Here is a 9,461-nt window from a genome sequence, read left to right on the forward strand (position 1 = left end):
GAGTAGAACACAGAAAAGTTTATCAGTTATCTGTTATGTGTGTGGCGGATGCTTAAGAAATAAAAATAACCATGTACAAGTCACTAAAAGCAGTTTCTCATCTAGAGTGTGCCACTGTTTGATCACTGACACTGACGTGGAATTTGATTTCATATGAAATAATAATTTTTAATATTCCTTTTCATTCGGAAAGAAATGTAAAAAACAAACTCTGAAAGAGAAAACACTGCAATCCTATGACAGGAAACATTCAGTCATGGATCTTCATAGTAGTGCATTGCAGTTCAATTAGTAGCACTAAATTGCCCATAGGTGTGAATTAAGATTCATTATAATGATACCAAAAAACCCATTGGACCCATTTCAACCATACAAACATTGCACAAATATCACATTGGGAAGACAGGTCAGAGAGAAATCGCATGGTTAGAAAACAATGAAATTCACAACATCCGGGGACAAGAGGAGAAAAAAGAACTTTACTCAGACTGAGCTTAGGAGAGCAGTTAGACAACAGAAAAAGGGTGATTGTATGTCTGTGTCTGTGTACATGTGTATCCTGTGTCCAACTTGAGAGACAGAGTGTCCTTACACCCTGTTTTAAACAGAAGTCAACAATCCCCTAGCTGACACAAGTGATCTCGAAGAAGTAGGAGGATAAGGCAGAGAGTCAACACAGTCTTGTAATCTGAGATTTGTTGTTCCATCTTCAGTCTTGGAGCTTCCAGCTCGTGAGGAGAGGCCGCATGAAGACAATGGTTGTTTGGGTTTGGATTGGAGCGAGGAACTGCATCCACTTTTGCAGTTGATCTAATGTCCATCAATGGTACCCAGATCTATCGATTCCCATTGTTTGAGTCACAACATTTATTTTTCTTCTGTAAAATGAAACCAAAAAGAGCAGAGTTAGATATTCTTTCTGTTTCTAGTTCTAGGCAATCCCCAGGAAGATGAATGGTTATACGAGGGGATTTCCACAAAATGTTTTTCTCTCCTTACCGTTCTCTAGTTTTGCTGGTAGCATGAGATGGTAGCTGCAAGCCTTTCAGGTCACACAGATAATCCAGCTACTCCAGGATGGCAAATCCACACATGCTCTTGCAAGAAAGCTTGCTGTGTCTCTGAGCACAGTCTCAAGAATGTGGAGAATATATGTGCATATTTCTGACCAAACTGTCAGACTCAGACTGCATGATAGTGGCATGTTGTGAGCACAAATCATTTAGTGAGATTTGTGCTCACAAGCCACCGTGCAGTTTAATACCTATTCCTGTTTAAGGCGTTGTGTTATTGTTGTATGTCCAACACACCTGTTGCCACTTTCATCTCATATCCCTGAAGTTTCACAGATTTTGTGTTATAATCTGACAACAAGTGTTCCCCAATTTCTTTGAGCTGTGCACTCTTATCACATTTTGGACAGTGGCAACAAAAACTAGAGGCAGCATAAGTTTTGCAGAAGTAATCTGATCAGTCAGTCAGTCAGATTAGTTACATTCTGTTTCTGTCTTTACTGTAATGATGAAACAATTTCCATGACAGTGAAGTAAAACCACTCAAGTTGTTTCTCAATTTATCTCTGTGCCTTGTGCAACATCCGTGAGTGCTTTAAATAGTCCACCTGTGACTGGCAGCTTACCCACACTTTGTAAAAGCTGCATGATGGCAGCTCGTTTGACTTATTTACTCACTCTCTTTACTCCTATTTAATCATATCTCTTTATAAAATAAAAAAAACTGTTTAAAGCAGTAATTACACAGCACTGTAAGGCAACAATGCCTTCCATCATCTTCTGTTCTCCTAGATGGCCCGTGATCATCATGTGCACTCCTGGGAGATAGTGGGACATGCTGTCTGTCATCATGTAGTCCAACCCCCCAGCGACCGTGGCGCTGGGGGCTGGGAAGCACATCTGTAACCGGAAGGTTGCCGGTTCGATCCCCGGGCTCTCTGTCCTGGTCATTATGTCCTTGGGCAAGACACTTTACCCTACTGGTGTTGGCCAGAGGGGCCGATGGCACGATATGGCAGGCTCGCTTCTGTCAGTCCCAGGGCAGCTGTGGCTACAACTGCCTCCACCAGTGTGTGAATGTGAGAGTGACTGTGAATTGTAAAGCGCTCTGGGTGCCTTGAAAAGCGCTAAAAATCCAATCCATTATTATTATTATTATGATCACACTGCTCTCCTGGGGGAGGGTGAGACATTATGTGGTCCTTGATCACCTCCAGCACTGCTAGTCGACAGTGATCCATGTCTTCTGTCATCTTCTTGTCCATGATCATCATCTGTTCTCTTAGATAGTCCATCATCATCATGTGCACTTCTGGAAGATGGTGGAACATCATGTGGCCCGGGATCATCTACTGCACTGCTAGGTCTCAGTGGAACATGCTCACTCTCTGGCGTGTTGTCATTATCTGGCGTGTTTTCTGGTCTCCTAAGAAAACAGTAGGACATGCTCCCTGTCATTATTTGTGGTTAAAAAACCAACAAACAACCAAACAAAACCCAAAGATGCACATGAGAAAATACATGTGAGAAACTGTTCTAACATCAGAGGAAACACTGTCAGTACATCTCAACATTTTCAAGTGTTGAGATGCTGACTGCTCGTGTCATTTTCAAGTGGACTTTTAGTGCTTTTAACAGAGTGTGCATATGGGAATTTCCGCTTATTTTGTTGATCTACTGTTGAACTTTGTTAGATATTATCTTTACACCTTGTTGATCGTATTCTTTTTCATTTTTGCCTTCATCAACAGCTTCCCAAGGAAATCTTGAAGATTTACTGGCCAAACAAGATCCACAGTCATAACCTGTTGGAAAAACGCAAGGCGAGTACATTCAGAGGAAAATATATAAAGAAGATAATGGAAATGGACAGGATATGCACTGAGGAAACCAGGCAACAACCTCACCAGACAAGCTCTGAAACTCAGAGGGGAAGAGACAAAGAAGAAGGCCAAGAATATATGAAGAGATCTCAAAAAGAATACATTTGCCATCAGATTGAGAAAATGGCTCAAGACTGAGCATTTCTGAGGATCCTCATCAAAGGTCCATACTCCAGAGAAGGGTTAAGTAGGTAATATATGTGCTTTCTTTCCTTTTTTTTTTACAGCATATGTACGACCTGTTTAACTTGCACTGAGAACTCATTTGACCACATGTTTTAGGTTAACACTCACAAATTGCAAACACTACACTTGGATCCCTGCTATATGTTTTACTTCTTTCATTTATGAAGAAATAAAAAATAAATTTTTATCAGCACCCTTTAAAGCACATATGCTTTAAAATGAGATAAACTTTATATTTTCCAACATACAGACAAGCAGGTAAATGTTAGAAGTACCTTATCAGAAATCCATGTTTATAAAAGCACCATGCTGCAGCCCCAGTGACATTCAGGAAAACCAAAACACCAAATAAGGCCCAAGCCACAGAGCATGCTCCTACATGGACACAAGAATTAAGAATATTTGACTTTTCCAATTTTACATTTGGATGACTTGGACAGCATTCAAACACCATGTAATACCTGCACCTGTACACATTCAAAAACGTGTCATTCTGACAAGTTCTAGGGCACAAAAATAAATGGGACAAACTTGATACAACCATGAACAGAACCTATCACAAGTCAGGACATGCTCTAAATTTTAGGTTTTGGAACTGACTTGAATAATATAATGTACTGGATGACTGGAGCATCAGTTATCTATCATTCATTCATTCATTCATTCATTCACTTGTATGTTTATCCCTTCATATGGAGAGTCCATAATTTTACTCCAAGTGTAAATGTTCAAGTTTCTATTTATTTCCTTTGATTGCGGTCCACAAAAAAATAGAACAGAATAACTTCAGAATGATACAATCTGCACAAAAGTTTGGAAATCAGAAACAAATTGAGAAAGATTTGGACAAACTGCACAGCTAAATCCAAGCTGACCTCACCTGATGCCACATGCACATACAGCTGACTGTGTTTTCTTCCATATGCATTAGATGCTTCACACTGATAGAGGCCATTTAGATCAGAGGTCCGACTCAGCAGTTGTAGCTTTGCACCATCTACTTTGACAGCAGACTGCAGCAAAGACTGGCCAGATCTGGAAAAACATGAATGAGGTTTATTGTGAAATGCACGACAGCGCAAAAAAAAAGTGAGTTGTGCTAAAATTCCAATGAATTTCAGCTATTAGTTTGTTAGTTGTGTTAGTCATTTTCCTTGCTCACATAAATGTTGCTATGTTCTTGAAATTAAACCAAAATACATGATCTACAGTGGGGTGAAAAACTATTTAATTAGCCACCAATTGTGCAAGTTCTCCCACTTAAAAAGATGAGAGAGGCCTGTAATTTTCATCATTGGTATTCCTCAGCTATGAGAGACTAAACAAGAAAAGAAAATCCAGAAAATAACATAAAAGACACCTGTCCACAACCTCAAACAGTCATACTCCAGACTCTATTATGGCCACGACGCAAGAGCTGTCAAAGGACACCAGAAACAACAGGCTGGGAAGACTGAATCTGCAATAGTTAAGCAGCTTGGTGTGAAGAAATCAACTGTGGGAGCAATTTTTAGAAAACGGAAGTCATACAAAACCACTAATAATCACTCGATCTGGGGCTCCACGCAAGATCTCTCCCCATGGGGTCAAAATGATCACAAGAACGGTGAGCAAAAATCCCAGAACCACACAGGGGACATAGTGAATGGCCTACAGAGAGCTGGGACCAAAGTAACATCAGTAACACATTACGCTGCCAGAGACTCAAATCCTGCAGTGCAAGACGTGCCCAGGCCCGTCTGAACTTTGCCAGAGAGCATTTGGATGATCCAGAAGAAAATGGGAGAATGTCATATGGTCAGATGAAACCAAAATAGAACTTTTTGGTAAAAACTACCTGTCGTGTTTGGAGGAGAAAGAATGCTGAGTTGGGGGCATGGGGGGGACCCTGCGCATCAAATCCAACTTTTTTGACCCTATGCGACCCATATCCAATCATGGTATGACAGTGTGAACAGCACAAATCCGATATTTTCAAACCCAACCTGGGTCACTTTCGTATGTGGTACTGAATCTGATGCATATCTGATGTTTTAGAAAGCGACTGCTGTTTGAATGGTCATGTCGCATTAAATCCATCTTTTACGTCACTGACACAAGACAGATGCCAATTATCAGCGCCGGAGAAGCACCCGAGAAGACATCACGAACGCTTCCTGGCCATCCAGTGTAGACGTTAGTGAAACTGTTGCGAAGACAACGTTGGAGAAACGTGAACATTTTATTTGTACTGTATAATCTGCAGATTCTGACGGAAATCTGCTACTATACTTTGAAGCACCGCTCCTCTCTGAAACAGCCATAAGGATCATTATTAGGCCATAACAAAATCACTTTACAACTTAAAGCAAAATTGGGAAACATAAAGTGCAGAACGAGTCTTTATATTAACGGCCATCAGGCAAACAATACTGTTTGGTCTGGGTCTAAACAAAGCGCTTTGTGTGTGACGTCTTCTTTTGTGCATGCGGGCCGCTTTGAGGGTTCACACCAGAGCGCGCTTGCTGTCACATTTTATCTGTAGTGTGAACAAACAGACAAAAACATCGGATTTGATCAAAAAATCGGAATTGAGCGTTAAGACCTGCAGTGTGAACGTAGCCTAAGTGGTGATGTCATACCAGCGAAAGCTTGCCCTCTCTCAGGGCTTTTTCAGCACAGTGTACTTAGACAAACCTAAAGAATCAATGAAATCACTTAAATTAACTGAAACCATCATTCAAACTGCTTTACCTGCTCCAGGCAAATTTTGCGTTTGGGTTGGCTTCTGTCAAACACTCAAACGAGTCCTCTGAAATCACTCTAATCTTCACTTCTGTGGGGGCGACTGCAAAAAACAGAAACAGAAGTGTGTTAATCATAAACTGTCAAAATAAAAGTGAACATACCTTTGAATCCTATCATGGCAGGCAGAACCATGAATCTTGGTTGTTTTTCTTTCTTTGTTTTAAGGAGTGATCCTTTCATGCAATCACTGGCTCACTTATAATCACTGCTGACTAAAAAAAAAGGCTCAGTAAATTCTGTGGTCATTTTGGGGACTTCCACCAAAAAACAGCTTCACCATGCCACTAAAAAAAATAAAACAGTACTGGAGGAGCATGCTTTCACTTTTAAATTAGCCTGAATTGTTTTTGCTTCGTACTCTGATCATGTGTGCTTCATGGATCTTGTGACTGGGGGGTGAATAATGACAGAATTTTTAAGATAGACAAAAAAGTTTGAAACCTCTTTTACGTTGTGGCATGGCATCATGATGGAACTGGAAGGCCAGAAACAGATAAACAGATGCACATGGTTATTAAAATTCTACTCTGTAGGATAGGCTGTGTCATTTAATTTCTGTATACATTTTTTAATATTTGATCAAATAATTAAACTTCTTAAATAAACACTAAATAGGAACTCCATGAGCAGCTGATACTCACAGGAGACCTGTATGGTGAAGGGCAGGGTTTCTTCTTTAGACAGGGAGTCACCACTGATGACGCACTGGACCTGGTGATCGTTAATCTCTCTCGTAGGAACACCAAACAGAGAGCTGACTGTGGTAGTCGTACCGTTGTCATACTGAGTGGAGTTTGTTGTTGTCCTCATTTTGTCTCCCAAAGCACCAGTGAGCCACCTCACCTCTGCAGGAGGCTTCGATCCAGCAGCCGTGCAGGTAGCAAATAAAACCTCTTCTGTGCCCAAAGTGGGAAGATTGTCCTTCACATTTGTGAAAGGAGGCACTAGGCGAGTTACAGCACACAAATAAATAAACATGCATACAGGATGATCAAAGTAACTCTGTCTCTATCACGCATACGAACACAGAATTTTTTAAAGATAAAAAACGTTTAGTATACCAAGCAAATTCAGAGGTATCTCTGTCTTCTGATTTCCACTGGGAAACAAGGTGAAGATGCACGTGTATCTGCCTTCATCCTTCAGGGCAACATTGGATAACTGGAGAGTTCCATTATTGTCATTAAAATTCCCGATATATTTAAATCGATCATCACCTCCATTGACAAACTGCACTCCCTCTCGGGGTAGGATAGTGAGAAAATTGTCATTGTGAGGTTTTTCTCTCGTCCTCCTCTGCCAGGTAATCTGTGTCAGGTCATCATTGGTACCAGTGACATGGCACAGTAGGATAGCAGTACCTCCTTGAACCACTTTCACGTTTCCACCAATCACCTGGAGAGCTGTAAAAAGCATGAAACACTATCAGATTACAATTTCTTCTATATCTTACTTTCTGTGTGTGTGCTTTGTCTCTACACCAAATCTTGAAATTAGGCAGTTTTGCAGCATCTTGCTGACATACAATTGCAGTGTTTTTCCTGCATAAGAAAAATGTGGCATAACAAAGAGGTCTTAGCCTCCAAATATAAATGAAAAATGACTGTGACAGTGATAAATATTTGAACAATTTCTCAATTTATTGGGAGTTTAAAGGACTCAAGCTTAAAAGGAAATCTGTTTATCAAATAGCCAAAAGTAACACAACTGAATCCCTTGCTACATGTGAACAAATCAAGGCTACGCGAGTAACTTGTTGTGTTACAACTTTGTGGCAGGCAGGAATTGGACCCAAAATGCAGGACTAACAAGCAGAACATGAACTTAAACACTGCTTCATTGTGGGATAGGAAGTGATACAAAACAGAACCAGGCTAAACTGAGCTTCTGAAACCTAGGGGAACACAGGGAGATGCACACAGCATGAGGGGCAACGCGACAACGAACAGGTGCAAGCACAGGCAATAAATACAAAAGGTGAACTGGGCAAAGAGGGAACGGCTGGGAGACACGACTGATGACAATTACACATGACGAGACAGGGAAGACGCAAAACTGACACATGACGCGGACCTTCAACGTAAAATACGAAGAAGGTCATGCATGCATACACCTGGGGCTTAGCCCTAAAAGGTAGCATGCATGTGGGATTGGGGGGGTGTAGAAATGACTGAAAAACATGGCATGAAGTTGAAGATTTATTAGGCTGTGTTTTGAGTTTTGTTTGAAAAAGAATAACTTCATATAAGAAAAAAATATATATCACATATGCAGGACACCTTAAACTAGTTTTTTAATACAACAGCAAGGCAGAAAAAAATTAGAGCTGTATCAAGACACGAGGACTAAACCCCAATTCAACCAGACCCAGAAAAGATCAGGAATTAAAACAGGGCTACAACAGTTCAAAATCAGGACTACTTTAGGACTTAACCAAAATAGAACCAGAATCAAAACTAGATGATAGTAGCACTGAAAATCATTATAGACCTGCACTACAATGACAACACCTCTATATTGTGGTAACATGAGACTGTATCTTCAAGGCTTGAGTTTTGCGAACCTGTCAATGACATTTTCAATTAATTCAAGTATTCCTTTTCAATAGATAATATGATGAGTTACTAGTTTGTACCATATTATTTTCTAATTCTACGAAAGTACACTATTCAGATTCAGAAAAGTTTATATAATTATTTAGCCTTGTTGTGCAAACAAACCTACATAACGTAATAAATATAGAATTTGAAAAATAACAAACCTCAAAAGTTCTAATTAGTTTTGGCAAACAACCATTTGACTAACAGGTCTGTCTCACACTGAAAAAAAGGGATTGGCCAGCTCTTGGATTTACATAAGCATCATGCTTACGTAAATCATGCTTCAAAGTTAAGTGTAACTATATAGTGTAGAAACTACATGATATGCAGGGAGGCTAGATTAAATCGTTCATGTCCTGTTCGAGTGAAGTAAGTCAATGACTTACTGCGACACTGCACGGGATTTCAGTCTTACGTGCTTTGGATCGTGGTTTCAGGAAGGCATCCATCTCAGTCAAGTCGAGCAGCCACCTCTACTTTTTTTCGGTATACCAAAAAAAGTAAATTGGGTGGTTGTTACATTAAAAAAGTCTACCTTGTAATTTGAACACAATAATTTCATGTTTCTATGAACGTAATTAAATCATGAAGGATTTGTACAAAATTCAACAACTTAATTTGTTCTTGTTAAGATGACATGATACAATCTAGTAAGAGTGGTTAGTTGCTGAACTCATGAAATTCACAAGATCGCACGAGATGTCAAACTGCAGCAGAATCACTGGAGTTCTAAGAGGCAGACAACTACACACACATCATGTGTATACTATTGCTATTTATTGCAGTTTAACCAGTCAAGGACAAAAATGCACAAAAAATTCTGAATCAAGCCTTGAAATCATAGCTTTCCTACTTTTGCTAAATCTGGTGGCATGGTGGTTAGTGCTGTTCCTTCACAGTAAGCAGGTCCTGGGTTCAAATCTGCACTGGCTTCTCTCTGGGTCTACTGGTTTCTTCCCACAGTTAAAAGTCATTCAGTTGTTAGGTTAATT

General features: G+C 40.0%; 1 protein-coding gene across 6 annotated transcripts in view; it reads right to left on the reverse strand.

The window, feature by feature from the left end:
- Positions 1-2,075: 2,075 nt before the first annotated feature.
- The window catches only part of LOC102314266 (nectin-3), an 11,664-nt gene continuing 4,278 nt past the window's right edge, over positions 2,076-9,461 (reverse strand). Inside the window, exons 2-8 of one of the 6 annotated variants that reach the window (XM_042216403.1) lie at positions 6,931-7,272; positions 6,511-6,813; positions 5,816-5,909; positions 3,963-4,117; positions 3,358-3,457; positions 2,372-2,439; positions 2,076-2,323 (exon numbers count right to left, since the gene is read on the reverse strand). In XM_042216403.1, the coding sequence (XP_042072337.1) occupies positions 2,175-2,323; positions 2,372-2,439; positions 3,358-3,457; positions 3,963-4,117; positions 5,816-5,909; positions 6,511-6,813; positions 6,931-7,272 (1,211 nt within the window). In that variant the 3' untranslated portion in view covers positions 2,076-2,174. Of the gene's footprint in view, positions 2,819-3,357; positions 3,458-3,962; positions 4,118-5,815; positions 5,910-6,510; positions 6,814-6,930; positions 7,273-9,461 lie in introns of all 6 variants that reach the window. The other 5 variants (XR_006053456.1, XM_005951640.2, XM_042216405.1 and 2 more) reach the window with 5 other exon arrangements.

The sequence above is a fragment of the Haplochromis burtoni genome, unplaced genomic scaffold, assembly GCF_018398535.1.
Source record: "Haplochromis burtoni strain Fernald_Lab_line unplaced genomic scaffold, NCSU_Asbu1 Contig_1038, whole genome shotgun sequence".
In the NCBI taxonomy this organism is placed as follows: domain Eukaryota; kingdom Metazoa; phylum Chordata; class Actinopteri; order Cichliformes; family Cichlidae; genus Haplochromis; species Haplochromis burtoni.